Source organism: Somniosus microcephalus, chromosome 10 (assembly GCF_052327205.1).
Source record: "Somniosus microcephalus isolate GS21.2 chromosome 10, FLI_Smic_1.0, whole genome shotgun sequence".
Classification (NCBI taxonomy): domain Eukaryota; kingdom Metazoa; phylum Chordata; class Chondrichthyes; order Squaliformes; family Somniosidae; genus Somniosus; species Somniosus microcephalus.
Genome location: NC_140996.1, coordinates 229,709,185 through 229,730,164, shown reverse-complemented (window position 1 = coordinate 229,730,164; position 20,980 = coordinate 229,709,185). Strand labels below are relative to the sequence as shown.

Genomic DNA, 20,980 nt, shown 5'->3' with positions numbered 1-20,980 from the left:
TTGGAAGTGCAGCCACTGTTGTAATGTAGGAAACGGGGCGGCCAGTTTGCGCTCAGCAGTAAATGGAGGAAACTTTCATTCCAGCGGTCCAGCCTGGATTTCAACACAGTTCCCGCGAATAAAAGGTAGAGTCTGACCCGATTGAACACCCTGACGCCTAGGGGTCACCAACGCTCCAGGATTGCCCCGGCATCTCCGGGAATTGGAGATTAAACTCCGGAACATCACCGCGAGCAATATCATAAAATCAAAACAAGACTGTGTTTCCCACCTCACTCCCCAGTTTTCTTAGAACACCTTCATTTATTAGTTCTAAAAATATTGGAGATGTGGCGGGGGGGGGGGGGGGAGGAAAGGCTGTTTCACTAACAAGTCAAAATGAATTTAATTGGGTAAGAAAGAGTCTGTTCCTTTCCCTTTCCGATTGGCCCAGGGAAAACAGGGCGCCTGGGGGGATGGACCAATGGCGGGAGTGTGGGGGCGGTGCGCGGCGAGAGGTCACGTGATGAAACCTCCACGAATACACCCAACCAGAGTTGGCAACGCTACATCAGCTGACCACAAGTGTTTTTTTTTAAATCAAGGACGAACACCGGTAAATGTGCAATGTCTGCCTTTAATACAGTTATACATGGTAGCTCGTAAGTACATTTGCTCTTCTTGCTGCTTGCCATGCAGGTGGCAGAACTTGCCGTTAACAGTCATTCCCGTATTCCACTATTAATACAGGCTCATAGCTTTACACATATAATGGACTAATGATCCGGAGACACAAGTTCAAATCCCACCACAGCAGCTGGGGAATTTAAATTTTATTAATTAAATCTGGAATAAAAAGCTAGCGTCAGTAACGGTGACCATGAAACTACCAGATTGTCATAAAAACCCATCTGGTTCACTAATGTCCTTTGGGGAAGGAAATCTGCCGCCCTTACCCGGTCTGGCCGATATGTGACTCCAGACTCACAGCAATGTGGTTGACTCTTAAACTGCCCTCTGAAATGGGCTAGCGAGCCACTCAGTCACTGCTAAGGGGATCAAGGGGTATGGGGAGAAAGCAGGGACAGGGTACTGAATTCGGATGATCAGCCACGATCTCATTGAATGGTGGAGCAGGCTCGAGGGGCCGAATGGCCTACTCCTGCTCCTATCTTCTATGTTTCAGTTGTATTCAAGAAGGAGGCTCACTACCAGCTTCTCGAGGGCAATTAGGGACGGACAATAAATGCTGGCGTTGCCAGCGATGCCCACATCCCAAGAACAGAATTTTAAAAATCAGTTCTGATGCCATTTTTTAAAAAGAGCGAATTGTTTAGTAATTGAAACTGTAAAAAAAAAACTAAACCTCATTAGATACTCATTGATATAAATGCAAACTGCCCAGGGACCAAAAGAGTAGCACTCAGAGGAGCTTGTAAAGAAAATTGAGGGAACATTGCCCATCGCCCCCCCCCCCGCCCCACCGTCCTCCGTACTCGCACATGCTTGAAATGGGATCTCTGCACTCGGCCCCCTCGCGTGCAATGTTCCCGTTAAGCTGTGCAGAGTATGGAGGCCCCGCGCAGGCCGATCACTGGCTTTACAATGGGACATTTCGCGCGCGCAATTTTGAACAGGCCATTAAAGGGACCGCGTAGCCCCCCCCCCCAAAAAAAGATGGGGTGGGGCAGAGGGGAAACACTGCTCACGTGTGGTCAAAATAGGAAACCAGGTGCCTCACGAATGCTGGAACCGGTGGAAGAGGTCTCCCTGTGCATGCTTTGAATGGGAAAAAGCTCTGGCAAAGCATATTCTAATCCGCAGCAAGTGAAAAATCGCACTTTTTGTTAATCAGCTTTTGATTGATCATAATACCAGTGGCTGATGTTCAAACTGGACTGTCCAGTTTGAAATGGGAGGTGCGGTCACCTGTATATGTAATATAACACGCAATGTATTCACAGCCTAAAAAGCCCTTCCTCCACCTATGTGCGTAACCCAAGCTGCACACCGCAAAGAAAAACAACAGCAACGAGGCCAGGTTTCCACTGTGGAACCAAAGGGAGTCACACTGAGCTTAAAAGTGTTGTCAGGGGCACCTCCGGCTGTGTGGCTGTCTTCTTAGCAAGTGGAATGGAAGACTCCCCCTACTCGTGCGCCGCGACTGGCCAAGGCGTTGTACTCCCGCACAGCCGCCTCCGTCTGGAGGACTTGCACCACAACCCCTTTGCTCTTAAGATAATCCAGCGTCCTGGAGGGGACCTGCAAAAGGAGAGAAAAAAACAAACAAACCAGAGAGAGAATGTCAAGGGCGAGAAACACTCCCTTGGCCACCGAGCTTTGACCCTCCGGTATTGTTCAGCTCCCGTCCCAGCAAGCAAATGTGCGTCGCGTGCCTCTAATGACTGGGGCTTCAGTACTTTTGTCTGGCATCACTTTTTAGGTACAGGAATCTCTCGTTTAAACGGCACCTAAATATCCGGAATTCTCTATTAACCGGCAAAATTCTCACTCCGAAAACAACACCTCAATAACCGGAAATGTTGCCGAGTCCAAGTCTCCCGCAGTGGCCGAGTTAGTCAGTGGGGGTAGTTCTCCAAACTGCCATTACTCGGCTTCTTGGCGCTGTCGGAAGTCGGGAACACCTCAATAACAGGAGGCTGACTCTCCCGCACTGCCGGTAGTCTCTTCCGATCCACCAATTACTGTATACCGCACATTTCTTGATTTTTTAATTTTTCTTTGTTAAAAATAGTAGATAACCCTCTCCGTCATCCAGAATTTTTAATCAACCGGCAACACGCCGGTCCCGTCGGTGCCGGATACCAAAGAGTTTCCTGTACTACATTCCTTCTGGTACCTGTTCTGAACTTTTTAACTGGTTACCCTTTATGCTGGGCCCCATCATCCTCTCAACAACAACAGCTTGTGTTTATACAGCGCCGTTAACGTAGTAAAACGTCCCGAGGCGCTTCGCACGACCGTTATCAGGCAAAACTTGACACCGAGCCACATAAGGAGATGTTAGGAGGTTTTAAGATCTTAAAAGAGGAGTGAGAGGTAGAGAGGCGGAGAGGTTTAGGGAGGGAATTCCAGCGCTTAGGGCCCAGACAGCTGAAGGCACGGCCACCAATGGTGGAGCGATTAAAATTGGGGGATGCTCAAGAGGCCAGAATTAGAGGAGCGCAGAGATCCCGGGAGGGTTGTGGGGTTGGAGGAGGTTGCGGAGATAGGGAGGGGGGGGGCGAGGCCATGGAGGGATTTGAAAACAAGGATGAATATTAGGCGTTGCCGGACCGGGAGCCAATGTAGGTCAGCGAGCGCAGGGGTGATGAGTGAATGGGTGAGTCTGAAGCAATATTTGCAGTTTTCCTCATCTAACATATTCATGGTCTTTTGCTATCCAGAGAATTTGGGGCTACTGCTTGACTCTCCCTCACTTCCCATGAAGAAATGCCTTGTCCCTGCCCCCTGGGAACCTCATACTGAGATTCAGAACAATCTGCTCTTGGAGAATCCATATCTCAGCACTCAGTGGGACAGTCTGTTTGTACATCCTCTGTTGAAGCTCTCTGTTTCAATCTTTGCATACATATTTGAATAACTCGGTGTATCTGTCAGAAGTTGCACTGATGCATGTTTTCTTTTGTGAGCTCACCCACAGCTCTGGCACATGGATTGGTGCAACAGAGGAAATTCAGCAGAATCGGTTTTTGCCCTTGCAAAGTATCCAGGCTGACATCTGCCCCGCCCTGCCCTTGCAAAGTATCCAGGCTGACATCTGCCCCCCGCCACCCCCCCGCCCCATATCTCATCCCAGTGGCCGTTCTTTGTGTGCAAGTCGAGACACTTGGTGCTGGCCAGCTATTCGGCTACAAAGGGCATCACCGTCCAATCACGTCCTCGTGCAGAGGTCCACAGACGCATGTGCACTTTCATACAGGAGTCACCTGATAGGCAGCTATCAGCAGTGCGGACCCTGGCTAAGGTTCGCCATCCCCAGCCTGGGTTCCGATGTCTACTGTCGGGGGTGTGACGAAATCGTGTCAGCCGTGGACCGCACTCCTTCCTCTGGGTTCAAGTCCCACTCCAAGAGACTTGAGCACAAAAATCTAGGCTGACCGAGGGAGTGCGGCACTGTCGGAGGTGCCGTCTTTCGGATGAGACGTTAAACCGAGGCCCTGTCTGCTCTCTCAGGTGGATGTAAAATATCCCACAGCCACTATTTCGAAGAAGAGCAGGGGGAGTTATCCCTGGTGTCCTGGGGCCAATATTTATCCCTCAATTAACATCACTAAAAACAGATTATCTGGTCATTATCACGTTGCTGTTTGTGGGAGCTTGCTGTGCGCAAATAGGCTGCCCCGTTTCCTACATTACAACAGTGACTACACTTCAAAAAAGTACTTCATTGGCTGTAAAGCGCTTTGGGACATCCTGATGTTGTGAAAGGCGCTATAGAAATGTCTGCCTCAGCTACTTACTGTACAGTGCATTTATCAGCTGAAGCTCTCACAGATGTGGCAGGGCGTCCAGTTCTAGGTCTGACAACAGCACGACACAATGAAAGATCTGATCTATTCACAGATCACTCAACTGGCTTGCCTGCTATTAACGCAAGACGGAAACAGAGACAGACGAGCAGCTGACGAGATCTAATTATGCAACTCTAATATTTTACTATTAACTCTGGATAAATGTCCACTTACCGTTGTCTCAGTCTCAATATTATCTGCAAGGACGGCGCCATGTAATAAAGAGGACCAGTATTACTGTCATTATCCCTTATCTCCGAGTCAGGAACTAGTTGTGGGTTCAAGTCCCACTCCAGAGACTTGAGCACAAAAATATAGGCTGACACTCCCAGTGCAGTGCTGAGGGAGTGCTGCACTGTCGGAGGTGCCGTCTTTCAAATGAGATGTTAAACCGAGGCCCCATCTGCTCTCTCAGGTGGACATAAAAGATCCCACGGCCACTATTTTGGAGAAGAGCAGGGGGGTTATCCCCGGTGTCCTGGGGTCAATATTTATCCCTCAATCAACATCACTAAAGCAGGTTATCTGGTCATTATATGTGTCCTTATACATGAGTCACTGAAAGTGAATGTGCAGGTGCAGCAAGCCATTAGGAAGGCAAATGGTATGCTGGCCTTCATTACAAGAGGATTTGAGTACAGGAGTAAAGAAGTCTTACTCCAATTATATAGGTACGATAGCAAAATACTGCAGATGTTGGAAATCCGAAATAACAACAGAAAATGCTGGAAAAACTCAGCAGGTCAGGCAACATCCGTGGAGAGAAATTTGAGTTGACGTTTCGGGTCGAACCCTTCTTCAAAACTGGAAAGAAAAGCAAATAGATCGAAGGCAGGGCTGCGATCGGACAAAATAATTAAAAGAAACAAAAGAAGTAAAAGAGACAATAAAAGGTATTCAGAGCTAGACGAGATGGTAATAGGCTGAGATTAGGTGTAAAGTGTACTGGCAGGGCAAGAGATAGCTGCCAGGTTTGAGAGCGAAACAAAAGGAAAGCGGGGGGGGGGGGAAAGGAGTGGAAAAATTACAAGAAAAATTTAATAGGGGCCGAGGTTATGATCTGAAATTGTTGAACTCGATATTGAGTCCGGAAGGCTGCAGAGTGCCTAATCGGAAGATGAGGTGCTGTTCCTCGAGTTTACGTTGAGCTTCCGTGGAACAAATACAAGAGGCCAAGGACGGTGAGGTCCAAGTGGGAATGGAGCGGTGAATTAAAATGACAGGCGACTGGAAGCTCGGGGTCACCATTATGGACTGAACGGAGGTGTTCCGCAAAGCGGCCACCCAATCTGCGTTTGGTCTCCCCAAAAGACAACAGCACAGCGGGCTCAAGCACAAGAAGATACCACTCAGCTACCATGAGTCTACGCTCAGGAAGACAATATACCATAGAGGACGTCGACCAGCCAACCGAGAAGCATGAGCCTCTTCGAGCTTTCTCGCAATCTAGTATACTGTATTCGCTGCTCACGATGCGGTTTCCTCTACACTGGGGAGACCAAACGCAGATTGGGTGACCGCTTTGCGGAACACCTCCGTTCAGTCCGTAAGGGTGACCCCGAGCTTCCGGTCGCCTGTCACTTTAATTCACCGCTCCTTTCCCACTCGGACCTCACCGTCCTTGGCCTCTTGTACTGTTCCACGGAAGCTCAACGTAAACTCGAGGAACAGCACCTCATCTTCCGATTAGGCACTCTGCAGCCTTCCGGACTCAATATCGAGTTCAACAATTTCAGATCATAACCTTGGCCCTTATTACATTTTTTCTTGTAATTTTTCCACTCCTTTCCCCCCCCCCCCACTTTCCTTTTGTTTCTCTCTCACACCTGGCAGCTATCCCTTGCCCTGCCAGTACACTTTACACCCAATCTCAGCCTATTACCATCTCGTCTAGCTTCTAATACCTTTTATTGTCTCTTATACTTCTTTTGTTTCTTTTAATACTTTTGTCCGATCGCAGCCCTGCCTTCGATCTAGTTTCTTTTCTTTCCAGTTTTGAAGAAGGGTTCGACCCGAAACGTCAACTCAAATTTCTCTCCACAGATGTTGCCTGACCTGCTGAGTTTTTCCAGCATTTTCTGTTGTTATTTCCAATTATATCGGGCCTTGGTGAGACCACACCTGGAGTACTGTGTACAGTTTTGGTCTCCTTACCTAAGGAAGGATATACTTGCCATAGAGGGAGTGCAACGAAGGTTCACGGGATTGATTCCTGGGATGGCGGGACTGTCGTATGAGAAGAGATCGAGTAAACTAGGCCTGTATTCTCTTGAATTCAGAAGAATGAGAGGGGATCTCATTGAAGCATATAAAATTATTACAGGGCTTGATAGGGTGGATGCTGGGAGAATGTTTCCCTTGGCTGGGGAGTCTAGAACCAGAGGCCACAACCTCAGGATAAAGGGTAGGCCATTCAGGACTGAGATGAGAAGAGATTTCTTCACACAGAGGGTGGTGAACCTTTGGAATTCTCTACCCCAGAGGACTGTGGAGGCTCGGTCATTGGGTATATTCAAAACAGAAGTCGATAGATTTCTGACTAGTAAGGGCATCAAGGGATATGGCGATAGGGCCGGTGAATGGAGTTGAGGTCGATGATCAGCCATGATCTCAGTGAATGGCGGAGCAGGCTCGAAGGGCCGAATGGCCGACTCCTGCTCCTAATTCTTCTGTTCTTATCACAGTGCAATCTGTGCGCAAATTGGCCGCCGCGTTTCCGACATTACAACAGTGACTACACTTCAAAAAGTACTTCATTGGCTGTAAGGCGCTTTGGGATGTCCTGAGGTCGTGAAAGGCGCTGGAGAAATGCAAGTCTTTCTTTCTTACTTAATTTACAGGCCCAGCGGGTTAAGGACTGGCTCAGTGCAGCAGTAAGTCGTGCCGACCAGCAGGTCCCAGGTGCGAGTGCCTGGGTCCACTGATCTCTGCAAGGGTAACAATCAGCAAGGGCACATCTAGGGAGAGGAAAATCATCCAGGGTTCCTCTTTGCGAGTTCGCTGATCCCTGCTGGGAAGCACATTTGTAGGCGCACGTCGGGTTAAGAACAGCCTGCCTGCAATCATCTTCTAGGCGCGCACGTGAAGGTGGACCACTTGGGCTAGGCGCTGGAGGGTGGCCTGCAGAATTGACCTCCAGCGCGAGTCAGTGCACATCACCTCATTAAAAGAGAAAACATTTCACAGACCTCGGGACATCCCAGAGAGCTTTACAGCCAATGAAGTACTTTTTGAAGTGTAGTCACTGTTGTAATGTGGGAAACGCGGCAGCCAATTTGCGCACAGCAAGCTCCCACAAACAGCAATGTGATAATGACCAGATAATCTGTTTTTAGTGATGTTAATTGAGGGATAAATATTGGCCCCAGGACTCCGGGGATAACTCCCCCCTGCTCTTCTTCAAAATAGTGGCCGTGGGATCTTAGGTTGTGTTACAAAGCTTGGTGCAATCAGGTTAACCTCTCACGGGCTACCACGTTGCTATGCGCACAGTCGGGGCTCAACTCTTAATCTGCAGGAAAGATTGGGTTGCTGATCAGTGAACGACCACGTTTCAATTCAGATTCGAAGCCGTGCCGAACATTTTACTGATGTCAGGTGGCTAATGCTGCCACCATGTGGTGGGCCCGCGCAACTGCATGCACCGTCATTGATCAGTCGCCATTTTTGGCTCCTGCTTGAAAAGAAAAAAGAAAGACTTGCATTTATATAGCACCTTTCATGACCACCACATGTCCCAAAACGCCTTACAGCCAATTAAGTACTATTTGAAATGTAGTCACTGCTGTGATGTAGGAAACGTGGCAGCCAATTTGCACACAGCAAGCTCCCACAAACAGCAACGTGATAATGACCAGATAATGTTTTTTATAGTGATGTTGGTAGAGGGATAAATATTGGCGCAGGATACTGGGGAGAACTCCTCCCTGCTCTTCTGTGAAATAGCGGTCGTGGGACTTTTTACGTCCACCTGAGAGGGAAGACAGGGTCTCGGATAACTTCACCTCCGACAGCACGGCACTCCCTCAGTACTGCCCCTCCGACAGTGCGGCGCTCCCTCAGTACTGCCCCTCCGACAGTGCGGCGCTCCCTCAGTACGGCCCCTCCGACAGTGCGGCGCTCCCTCAGTACTGCCCCTCCGACAGTGCGGCGCTCCCTCAGTACTGCCGCTCCGACAGTGCGGCGCTCCCTCAGTACTGCCCCTCCGACAGTGCGGCGCTCCCTCAGTACTGCCCCTCCGACAGTGCGGCGCTCCCTCAGTACGGCCCCTCCGACAGTGCGGCGCTCCCTCAGTACTGCCCCTCCGACAGTGCGGCGCTCCCTCAGTACTGCCGCTCCGACAGTGCGGCGCTCCCTCAGTACTGCCCCTCCGACAGTGCGGCGCTCCCTCAGTACTGCCCCTCCGACAGTGCGGCGCTCCCTCAGTACTGCCGCTCCGACAGTGCGGCGCTCCATCAGTACTGCCCCTCCGACAGTGCGGCACTCCCTCAGTACTGCCCCTCCGACAGTGCGGCGCTCCATCAGTACTGCCCCATCCGACAGTGCGGCGCTCCCTCAGTACTGCCCCTCCAACAGTGCGGCGCTCCCTCAGTACTGCCCCCCCGACAGTGCGGCGCTCCCTCAGTACTGCCCCTCCGACAGTGCGGCGCTCCCTCAGTACTGCCCCTCCGACAGTGCGGCGCTCCCTCAGTACTGCCGCTCCGACAGTGCGGCGCTCCATCAGTACTGCCCCTCCAACAGTGCGGCGCTCCCTCAGTACTGCCCCTCCGACAGTGCGGCGCTCCATCAGTACTGCCCCGTCCGACAGTGCGGCGCTCCCTCAGTACTGCCCCTCCAACAGTGCGGCGCTCCCTCAGTACTGCCCCTCCGACAGTGCGGCGCTCCCTCAGTACGGCCCCTCCGACAGGGCGGCGCTCCCTCAGTACTGCCCCTCCGACAGTGCGGCGCTCCCTCAGTACTGCCCCTCCGACAGTACGGCGCTCCCTCAGTACTACCCCTCCGACAGAGAAGCGCTCCCTCAGTACTGCCCCTCCGACAGTGCGGCGCTCCCTCAGTACTGCTCCTCCGACAGTGCGGCGCTCCCTCAGTACTGCCCCTCTGACATTGTGGCGCTCCCTCAGTACTGCCTCTCCGACAGTGCGGCGCTTCCTCAGTACTGCCCCTCCGACAGTGCGGCGCTCCCTCAGTACCGCCCCCCCGACAGTGCAGTGCTCCCTCAGTACTGCCCCTCCGACAGTGCGGCGCTCCCTCAGTCCTGCCCCTCCGACAGTGCGGCGCTCCCTCAGTACTGCCCCTCCGACAGTGCGGCACTACCTCAGTACTGCCCCTCCGAAAGTGCGGCACTCCCTCAGTCCTGCCCCTCCGACAGTGCAGCACTCCCTCAGTACTGCCCCTCTGAAAATGCAGCGCTCCGTCAGTACTTCCCCTCCTACAGTGCAGCGCTCCCTCAGTACTGCCCCTTCAACAGTGCAGCGCTGCCTCAGTACTGCGCCTCCGACAGTGCGGCGCTTCCTCAGTACTGCCTCTACGACAGTGCGGCGCTGCCTCAGTACTGCCCCTCCAACAGTGCGGCGCTCCCTCAGTACTGCCCCTCCGACACTGCAGCGCTCCCTCAGTACTGCCCCTCCGAAACTGCAGCGCTCCCTCAATACTGCCCCTCCGACAGTGCGGCGCTCCCTCAGTACTGCCCCTCCGAAACTGCAGCGCTCCCTCAATACTGCCCCTCCGACAGTGCGGCACTCCCTCAGTACTGCCCCTCCGGAAGTGCGGCACTCCCTCAGTACTGCCCTTCCGACAGTGCAGCACTCCCTCAGTACTGCCCCTCTGAAAATGCAGCGCTCCTTCAGTACTTCCCCTCCTACAGTGCAGCGCTCCCTCAGTACTGCCCCTCCGACAGTGCGGCGCTCCCTCAGTACTGCCCCTCTGACAGTGCGGCGCTCCCTCAGTACTGCCCCTCCGACAGTGCGGCGCTCCCTCAGTACTGCCCCGTCCGACAGTGCGGCACTCCCTCAGCACTGCCCCTCCGACAGTGCGGCGCTCCCTCAGTACTGCCCCTCCGACAGTGCGGCGCTCCCTCAGTACTGCCCCGTCCGACAGTGTGGCGCTCCCTCAGTACTGCCCCTCCGACAGTGCGGCGCTCCCTCAGTACTGCCCCTCCGACAGTGTGGCACTCCCTCAGTACTGCCCCTCCGACAGTGCGGCGCTCCCTCAGTACTACCCCTCCGACAGTGCGGCGCTCCCTCAGTACTGCCCCTCCGACAGTGAGGTGCTCCCTCAGTACTGCCCCTCCGACAGTGCGGCGCTCCCTCAGTACTGCCCCTCCGACAGTGCGGCGCTCCCTCAGTACTGCCCCTCCGACAGTGCGGCGCTCCCTCAGTACTGCCCCTCCGACAGTGCGGCGCTCCCTCAGTACTGCCCCTCCGACAGTGCGGCGCTCCCTCAGTACTGCCCCTCCGACAGTGCGGCGCTCCCTCGGTATTGGCGCTGGAGCCAGAACATAACTCATGAGGCACTCTGCAGCCTTCCGGTCTCAATATCGAGTTCAAAAATTTCAGATCATAACCTCGGCCCCCATTTCATTTTCACTTATATTTTTCCACTCCTTTCCTTTCCCCCCCCCCCCCTTTCCTTTTGTTTCTCTCTCACACCTGGCAGCTATCTTTTGCCCTGCCAGTACACTTCACACCTAATCACAGCCTATTACCATCTCGTCTAGCTTCTAATCTCTTTTACTCCTTTTGGTTCTTTTATTCTTTTGTCCGATCGCAGCCCTGCCTTCGATCTAGTTCCTTTTCTCTCCAGTTTTGAAGAAGGGTCAAACCCGAAACGTCAACTCAAATTTCTCTCCACGGATGTTGCCTGACCTGCTGAGTTTTTCCAGCATTTTCTGTTGTTATTTCGGATTTCCAACATCTGCAGTATTTTGCTATCATAACTCATGAGGAATAGTTTGTGGTGAGGTGGAGAAGGAGGAAACACATTTCTCACCACAGCTGCACCTATATTCATGTGGACATTTAAATGGAGTCTTCATGCATCAGGTGACATGAAGAATTCGTCACCTCCCTTCCCCCACCTTCAGGGCATCCTCTTCACACATTGCTGTGTTTGAACAATGGGCCAGCTTGCTACCCCTCCCCCTCAGACATCCGCCCATGTCACCCTGTGCACACAATTTACCTGCACCCCTCCCCCCCCGCTCAGTTCAGACATCCAGGACATCCTTATTTGCTGCATCAAATTAAGCCATTCATCACTTGCCCCACCCCAGAAATCCTGAGCCTCAATCATATATTGCAGCAGCCAGTCTATTTCAAAAAGAAAATGATCAACTTCATCGGAATTGAACAAAAGCAGTAACAATCAGATCTTCAAACCCTTGTAATAAAATCAAATCAGACGGACCTGCAAAGCCTCGCTCATTCCCCGGCCAATAACCAGCGTCTCGATGCCTTTGTTAATGATTTCCTCCAGGTCGGCTGCCTGTACTCCAGGGTAATGCTGAATGGGAGAGAGCACAAACGTCAGGACAGACCTGGAAGTATTTCTTTTAAATCCTTACCAGTCGCTTTCCCTCGGCAGCCGTGGCTGAGTGGGTAGCAGCACTCTTGCCTCTGTGTCACAGGGTCGTGGGTTCAAGTCCCACTCCCAGAGACCCGAGCGCAAAAATCCACTTCCTCGCTTTGCGGCCACTTCCTCGGACATTTGCAGGCCACGCTCGCGCTTACATAGAAACATAGAAGATAGGAGCAGGAGTAGGCCATTCGGCCCCTCGAGCCTGCTCCGCCATTCACTGCGATCATGGCTGATCATCCAAATTCAGTTCCCTGTCCCTGCTTTCTCCCCATATCCCTTGATCCCTTTGGCCTTAATATATCCAACTCCTTCTTGAATATATTTAATGTATTAGCCTCCACTGCCTTCTGTGGTAGAGAATTCCACAGGTTCACCACTCTCTGGGTGAAGAAATTCCTCCTCATTTCTGTCCTAAATGGCTTACCCTTTATCCTTAGACTGTGACCTCTGGTTCTGGACTCCCCCGACCATCGGGAACATCCTTCCTGCATCTAGTCTGTCTAGTCTTGTTAGAATCTTATAAGTTTCAATGAGATCCCCTCTCATTCTTCTAAACTCCAGCGAGTACAAGCCCAATCGACCCAATCTCTCCTCATACGTCATTCCTGCCATCCCAGGTATCAGCCTGGTGAATCTTCGCTGAACTCCTTCCATGGCAAGAACATCCTTCCTCAGATAAGGCGACCAAAACTGCACACAATACACAAGATGTGGTCTCACCAAGGCCCTGTACAACTGCAGCAAGACATCCTTGTTCCTGTACTCGAACCCTCTCGCTACGAAGGCCAACATAACATTTGCCTTCTTAACCACCTGCTGCACCTGCATGCTTACCTTCAGCGACTGGCGCACAAGAACACCCAGGTCTCGTTGCGCTTCCCCTTCTCCCCCCCCCCCCACCACGGATTCCGTTCTCGCCCACCTCTCTGCGGCCTGCCACTGCTTCACCGGCCCCCTACCGCGGGGTACGGTAGCACAGTGGCTGGACTCGTAATCCAAAGGCCTGGACAAAATGATCAACGAGACCCGAGTTCAAGTCCCACCACGGCCGGGGAATTTAAATTCAGTTAATTAAATAAAATGTGGAATAAAATACTAGTGTCAGTAATGGTGGCCATGAAACTATCGGATTGTCGTAAAAACCCATCTGGTTCACTAATGTCCTTTAGGGAAGGAAATCTACTGTCCTTACCCGGTCTGACCGAGATGTGACTCTTAACTGCCCCTCTGAGATGCCCTAGCGAGTCACTCAGTTGTATAAGGCGCCACCTTCTCCAGGGCGGTTAGGGATGGGCAATAAATGCTGGCCTTGCCAGCAACGCCCACATCCCCAGAATGAAAAAAAAAATCTGGCCCCCATTTTCGACTTTTGTCCTCCCTGTTGTCATCGGCTGTGAAGCACTTTGGGACATCCTGTCGAGAAAGCTGCTGTCTAAATGCAAATTCTTTTCTTTTAAGACTTGCATTTTATTTAGCGCCTTTCACAACCTCGAGAAGTCCCAAAGCGCTTTATAGCCAATGAAGTACTTTTGAAATGTTGTAATGTAGGAAATGCGGCAGCCAATTTGCACACAGCAAGCTCCCACCAACAGCAACGTGATAATGACCAGATAATCTGTTTTAGTGATGTTGGTTGAGGGATAAATATTGGCCCCAGGACACCGGGGAGAACTCCCCTGCTCTTCTTCGAAATAGTGACCGTGAGATCTTTTACGCCCACCTGAGAGAGCAGACGGGGCCTCGGTTTAACGTCTCATCTGAAAGACGGCACCTCCGACAGTGCGGCACTCCCTCAGCACTGCAGTGGAGTGTCAGCCTAGATTATGGGCTCCAGTTTCTGGAGTGGGTCTTGAACCCACGAACCTTCTGACTCCAAGGCGAGAGTGCTGCCCACTGAGCCACAGCTGACAGCAATAGAAGGATATGGTGATGGGGTTAGATGAAGTAAGGTGGGAGGAGGCTGGTGTGGAGCAGAAACACCGGCACGGACCAGTTACATAAGAACATAAGAAATAGGAGCAGGAGTAGGCCAATCGGCCCCTCGAGCCTGCTCCGCCATTCAATAAGATCATGGCTGATCTGATCCTAACCTCAAATCTACTATCACTCTCCATCCCACCCGAACCCATGTGATCTCCCAGGAGAGGCGAAAAACCAGATAAAAAACCCAATGGCCAATTTGGGAGAAAAAATCTGGGAAATTCCTCTCCGATCCATCTAGGCGATCGAAACTCGTCCAGGAGATCACTCTGTCCCCATATTTCCTGCAGTACTTACCTTCTGTAAGAGGTGATCTCCACCCCAGCCAGGAATAGGCCCAATTTACTCTTGAAGGACTCCTAGCTGGCAGCCTGTTCCCGAGGTCCCCACTAATCCCTGTGAATAGAACCATCTCCTGAAATCTAACACAGAATTAGAACACAAGAAGTAGGAGCAGGACCAGGCTACACGGCCCCTGGGCCCGCTCCGCCACCCACAGGGCCATGACCGATCCGAACCTAGACTCATGTCCGATTTCCTGCCCGCTCCCCGTAACCCCTAATACCCTTTACTTCTAGGAAACTGTCTATTTCTGTTTTAAATTTATTTAATGTTGCAGCTTCCACAGCTTTCTGGGGCAGCAAATTCCACAGACCTACTACCCTCTGAGTGAAGAAGTTTCTCCTCATCTCAGTTTTGAAAGAGCAGCCCCTTATTCTAAGATTATGCCCCCTAGTTCTAGTTTCACCCATCATTGGGAACATCCTCACCGCATCCACCCGATCAAGCCCCTTCACAATCTTATATGTTTCAATAAGATCGCCTCTCATTCTTCTGAACTCCAATGAGTAGAGTCCCAATCTACTCAACCTCTCCTCATATGTCCACCCCCTCATCCCCGGGATTAACCGAGTGGACCTTCTTTGTACTGACTCGAGCGCAAGTATGTCTTTTCTTAAGTATGGACACCAAAACTGTATGCAGTATTCCAGGTGCGGTCTCACCAATACCTTGTACAACTGCAGCAATACCTCCCTGTTTTTATATTCTATCCCCCTAGCAATAAAAGCCAACATTCCATTGGCCTTCTTGATCACTTGCTGCACCTGCATACTAACTTTTTGAGTTTCGTGTACCAGGACCCTCAGATCCCTTTGTACTACAGTACTTTCCAGTTTCTTGCCATTAAGATAATAACTTGCTCTATGATTTTTCCTGCCAAAGTGCATAACCTCACACTTTCCTGTATTGTATTCCATCTGCCAAATCTCTGCCCACTTACTTAGCCTGTCTATGTCCCTTTGCAGGTTTTTTATGTCCTCCTCACTCACTACTTTCCCTCCCATCTTTGTATCATCTGCAAACTTTGATATGTTACACTCGGTCCCCTCCTCCAAATCGTTAATATAGATTGTAAAGAGTTGGGGTCCCAGCACTGACCCCTGCGGAACACCACTAGTTACTGATTGCCAGCCCGAGAATGAACCATTTATCCCAACGCTCTGTTGGGCCGAATGTCCTGTTTCTGTGTGGTACGTTCTCTGTAATTTCATCGCATTTTTCTGGGCTGGATTCAAACTCTAGGATGAAAAGATTTTTTAAAAAAGAAATGTGTTGGCCCACTGTGCCTCCCCGGTTCCTGCCTCGTCCAGCGTGCACTGGTTCTGACTCACATCAGTCCCGGTTTCTCTCCAGTCCCAGGTACGGCTTCCTCCTGGCCACACCTTGCAGTCCTTATAAGCAGTGGCACAGTCCTGGACCTTCATTCGACCCCAAGAGAGCGAAGCTATTTGTGGAGACGACATAGTGGTAAAGGGGCAATCAGTTCCTCATCAAAAGCTGGAAAAGGATCAACAACCAGATTTTAAAAAGGTATTCAGTGAAAAACACAAATGCACAATTTGATGACAACACCAACTTGTATTTATATAGCGCCTTTAATGTAGTAAAACGTCCCAAGGAGCTTCACAAGGAGCGATTATCAGACACAAGATATGACACCAAGCCATATAAGGAGATGTTAGGGCAGATGACCAAAAGCTTGGTCAAAGAGGTAGGCTTTAAGGAGCGTCTTAAAGAAGCAGAGAGAGGTAGAGAGACAGAGAGGTTTAGGTAGAGAGACAGAGAGGTTTAGGTAGAGAGACAGAGAGGTTTAGGGAGAGAATTCCAGAGTGTCGGACCTCTGCAGCTGAAGGCACGGCCACCAATGGCGGAGCGATTAAAATCGGGGGATGCGCAAGAGGCCTCAACTGGAGGAGCGCAGAGATCTCGGAGGGTTGTGGGGCTGGAGGAGGTTGCAGAGATAGGGAGGGGGCGAGGCCATGGAGGGCTTTGAAAACAAGGATGAGAATTTTAAAATCGAGGTGTTGCTTAACTGGGATCAATGTAGGTCAGCGAGCACAGGGTAGATGTGCGAGCGGTACGTGCGAGTTAGGACATGGGCAGCAGGGTTTTGGATGAGCTCAAGTTTATGGAGGGTAGAACTAGGTCGGCTGGCCAGGAGAGCGTTGGAATAGTCAAGTCTAGAGGTAACAGAGGCCTGATTGAGGGTTTCAGCAGCAGATAAGCTGAGGCAAGGATGGAGACGGGCGATGTTATGGAGGTGGAAATGGGCGGTCTTAGTCTTAATAAACAGCAAGTTACATGATCAGTTCACATAATCCACAGTACTGATGTAATTCTACTGTGAGACACAGGAACAGGAGGAGGCTATTCAGCCCCTCGAGCCTGTTCCACCATTCAGTGAGATCATGCGACCTAACTCCATATACCCGCCTTTGGCCCATATTCCTTAATACCTTTGGTTAACAGAAAGCTATCAATCTCAGATTTAAAATTAATAATTGATCCAGGATCAATTGCCGTTTGTGAAAGAGAGTTCCAAACTTCTACCACCCTTTGTGTGTCGAAGTGTTTCCTAATTTCACTTCTGAAAGGTCTGGCTCTAATTTTTAGACTCTGCCCCCTAGTCCTAGAATCCCCAACCAGCGGAAACAGTTTGGCCTAAAAATTCGGTTGCTTTGCACCTCCCATTGGCACTAACGAGGCGCAAAGCAACTAGCGCCTGGGCACGGCCCCGCCAACACCTCCCGCAAAATTCAGCGGGAGGTTAGCAGCGGCGGTAACCGTTAGCGCCCTGTGGCGCTGCGCCGTCGCCGATGACGTCATCGCCGTGCGCAGCGCCCCAGCTGCAATCTTCGGTAGCGCCCCCTGACTTACCGCCGGACGCTATGTCCGACAGGGTCAGGGAGTCCTACCTGTGGCTGGGCGGCGCTAATTAAAGGGAAGGTGCCAGGCGGCCATTTTTGTTGCTGGCTGCCTGCCAGCACCTGCCCCCCCCATGGCGTCTCCGGCCTCCTCTGAAGCTCCCCACCCCCGCGGAGTGCCGGCTGCGCTCCGTGAGCCCGGCACTTATGCCGGCACTCCGATCCCTGGTGGCCCAAGGCCCCTCCCGTTTAAGAGGGGAGGAAGGCCTGCAGTACCGCGGCGTGATATGCCGCGATATTCACTCGCAGCACCCCAAGAGGGAGGCGGGCCGTTTCCAGTAGCACCCCACTACCCTTTTGGGGCGCTACCGATGAAACTAAAAGTAGCGCCCCCGGCGAAGTTAGCGCCCCAAAGGGGGTGCAACTCAATTTTTCCCCCTGTCTCCCTACCTACCCTGTCAGGTCACCTTAATATCTCGAAAACTTCAACCCAACACTTTTATCAGTAAGTTTAGTGCACTGGCCTTTCTATTACTCACCTCATCTAAAGGCACTGACTCTTCCTGCGTTCCACACAACCCTCCCTCGCTCACTTCACCCAAGTGACCATTTTCCGTCAGTGAGTCTAGATAGTGAGACGGTGGAGGGCATCAAAGCCAAGCCCAATCCTGCCCTCACCTAACATACACACGCACAAGGGTTTCGCAACCGAGCCCACTGGACATTCAGCGGCAGAGGGAACCACGTCAGATTTTTTTTTACCTCCCTAATTGTAAAGGTACTGAGAGCACCATAACACTCTTTGCTCTTCAGTTGGTCAGTGGGATTTGCGCTGGGCAGCAGGGGGAATGTGACTTCTTGATTTTTCTCTCCCCTTGTAAGGTGTCAAACTTCTGGTGGCTTTATGGGGGAAAAATTCTGTTGTTTGCGCCTCCCGTTAGTGCCTTAAGAGGGTGCTAATGAGGCGCAAAGCAACTCGCGCCCGGGCGCGGCGATGTTTGTGCCGCTCGCGAAATTAACTAGACATTTTGCGGCGGCGCTAAACACTACCGCCACGATCTTCTGCGCCGGCAGATCATGACGTCAGTCGAGTGCGCAATGCCCCGGTAGCGCCCCAGAGCGGATATTGAGTGGCGCCCCCTGCCTTACCGCCTGCCGCTAGCAACGACAGGTTGAGGGGAGCGTCTTGCAGTCAGGAAGGAACTGGGGGAGCGCTATTTAAAGGCGACCGCTTCCTGCCTTTTTTTGTCGGTGACATTTTTGCACCACGCATTCTGAGAGAGAGAGAGAGAGACTTCTGGAGAGATTCAACGCTGTGTGAAGGAGTTTTGGGTACTGAGCAGCACTTTGCAGGTTCATTTTGATTTGCCCTTCCTTGCTTCGCCAGCGCTCTGAGGTAGCGCCTCGCTGCTCGGCCTTTGCGCCTTAAGACAGGTGTGAAGCGCCTGATTTAGTGCTCCAATCACCTCCAGGGGCGATAAAAGCCAAGTTTGCCATCGGAGACGATAATTAGCGCCAGGCGCTAAACTTTGCGCACGGCCGATAATGGCCCCCCAAATGGGGCGATACCAAAGTCTTTCCCCTGCCCCACTTCCCAAGAGTTTGTGAATTTTGCACGTGGGTAATTGTAGGGACAATTGGAGGTGCTGATCCACTTGCCATGGCAATCCCACACACCATGTCCCTTAATCCTCAATGTGTTGGAATCATGACCGATCACGGTATCTCCTGTGCCATTCCTTCTTAGGTTCTCAAAACTTAAGAACTTAAGAATTAGGAGCAGGAGTAGGCCATACGGCCCCTCAATAAGATCATGGCTGATCTTCGACCTCAACTCCACTTTCCCGCCCGATCTCCATATCCCTCGATTCCCCGAGAGCCCAAAAATCTGGAGTCCCTTAGTGTTTCCTTTTTATTCATTCATGGGATGTGGGCATCGCTGGCAAGGCCGGCATTTACTGCCCATCCCTTATTGCCCTTGAGAAGGTGGTGGTGAGCCGCCTTCTTGAACCACTGCAGTTTTTCGTAGCTGACATTGATGTAGCGCCTTTCAGATTATCCGGTCATTATCACATTGCTGTTTGTGGGAACATGCTGTTCGTAAATTGGCTGCCACGTTTCCTACATTACAACAGTGACTACACTTCAAAAAAAGTACTTCATTGGCAGTAAAACACTTTGGAACGTCCGGAGGTCGTGAAAGGTGCTGTATAAATGCAAGTCTTTCTTTTTCATGACCACCGGACATCCCAAAGTGCTTTACACTGAAAGTTAACATGCAGGTCCTTAAGAACATAAGAAATAGGAGCAGGAATAGGCCACTTGGCCCCTCGAACCTGCTCCGCCATTCAATAAGATCATGGCTGATCTTGGGCTCAAAGCCACTTCCCTGCCCGCTCCCCATAACCCTTCACTCCCTTATCTTGCAAAAATGTGTCTATCTCCACCTTAAATGTATTTAATGACCCAGCCTCCATGGCTCTCTGGGGCAGAGAATTCCACAGATTTACGACCCTCTGAGAGAAGAAATTCCTCCTCATCTCAGTTCTAAAAGGGCGGCCCTTTATTCTGAAACTGTCCCCCCGAGTTCTAGACATCCTCTCTGCATCTACCCTGTCGAGCCCCCTCAGTATTTTATATGTTTCGATAAGATCACCTCTCATTCTTCTAAATTCCAATGAGTATAGGCCCAGCCTGCTCAACCTTTCCTCATAAGTCAACCCCCGCATCTCTGGAATCAACCTCGTGAATCGTCTCTGAGCTGCCTCCAATGCAAGTATATCCTTCCTTAAATAAGGAGACCAAAACTGTACGCAGTACTCCAGGTGTGGTCTCACAAATACCCTGTACAGTTGCAGCAGGACTTCCCTGCTTTTATACTCCAACCCCCTTGAAATAAAGGCCAACATTCCATTTGCCTTTTTGATTACTTGCTGTACCTGCATGCTAACTTTTTGTGTTTCATGCACAAGGACCCCCAGGTCCCTCTGAACTGTAGCATTTTGTAATCTCTCTCCATTTAAATAGTAGTTTGTTTTTTTATTTTTCCTGCCAAAGTGTACAACCTCGCACTTTCCCACATTATACTCCATCTGCCAAATGTTTGCCCACTCACTTAGCCTGTCTATATCCCTTTGCAGGTTCTTTGAGTCCTCTGCACAACTTGCTTTCCCAACCCTCTTTGTATCATCCGCAAACTTGGCTACATTACACTCGATCCCTTCATCCAAGTCACTAATGTAGATTGTAAATAGTTGAGGCTCCAGCACCGATCCCTGTGGCACCCCACTAGTTACCATTTGCCAACCAGAAAATGACCCATTTATCCCGACTCTCTGCTTTCTGTTAGTTAGCCAATTCTCTATCCATGCTAATATATTACCCCCAACTCTGTGAGCTCTTATCTTATGCAGTAACCTTTTATGTGGCACCTTATCGAATGCCTTCTGGAAATCCAAATACACCACACCCACTGGCTCACCCCTGTCCACCCTGCTTGTTACATCCTCAAAGAACTCCAGCAAATTTGTTAAACATGATTTCCCTTTCCTAAAACCATGCTGACTCTGCTTGACTGTTTTTCTAAATGCCCTGTTACTGCTTAATTAATGAAGGACTCCAGCATTTTCCCAACGACAGATGTTAGGCTAACTGGTCTATAGTTTCCTGCTTTCTGTCTCCCTCCTTTCTTAAATAGGGGTTACA

At 51.0% G+C, this 20,980-nt stretch overlaps 1 protein-coding gene across 2 annotated transcripts in view; it reads right to left on the bottom strand.

Annotated features, from left to right (window-relative positions):
• Positions 1-596: 596 nt before the first annotated feature.
• Positions 597-20,980, bottom strand: part of aamdc (adipogenesis associated, Mth938 domain containing) — a 95,492-nt gene continuing 75,108 nt past the window's right edge. For both annotated transcript variants that reach the window (XM_085999742.1, XM_085999741.1), the window contains exons 2-4: positions 15,743-15,908; positions 11,919-12,014; positions 597-2,241 (exon numbers count right to left, since the gene is read on the bottom strand). In XM_085999742.1, the coding sequence (XP_085855868.1) occupies positions 2,101-2,241; positions 11,919-12,014; positions 15,743-15,874 (369 nt within the window). In that variant the 5' untranslated portion in view covers positions 15,875-15,908 and the 3' untranslated portion in view covers positions 597-2,100. The remainder of the gene's footprint in view (positions 2,242-11,918; positions 12,015-15,742; positions 15,909-20,980) is intronic.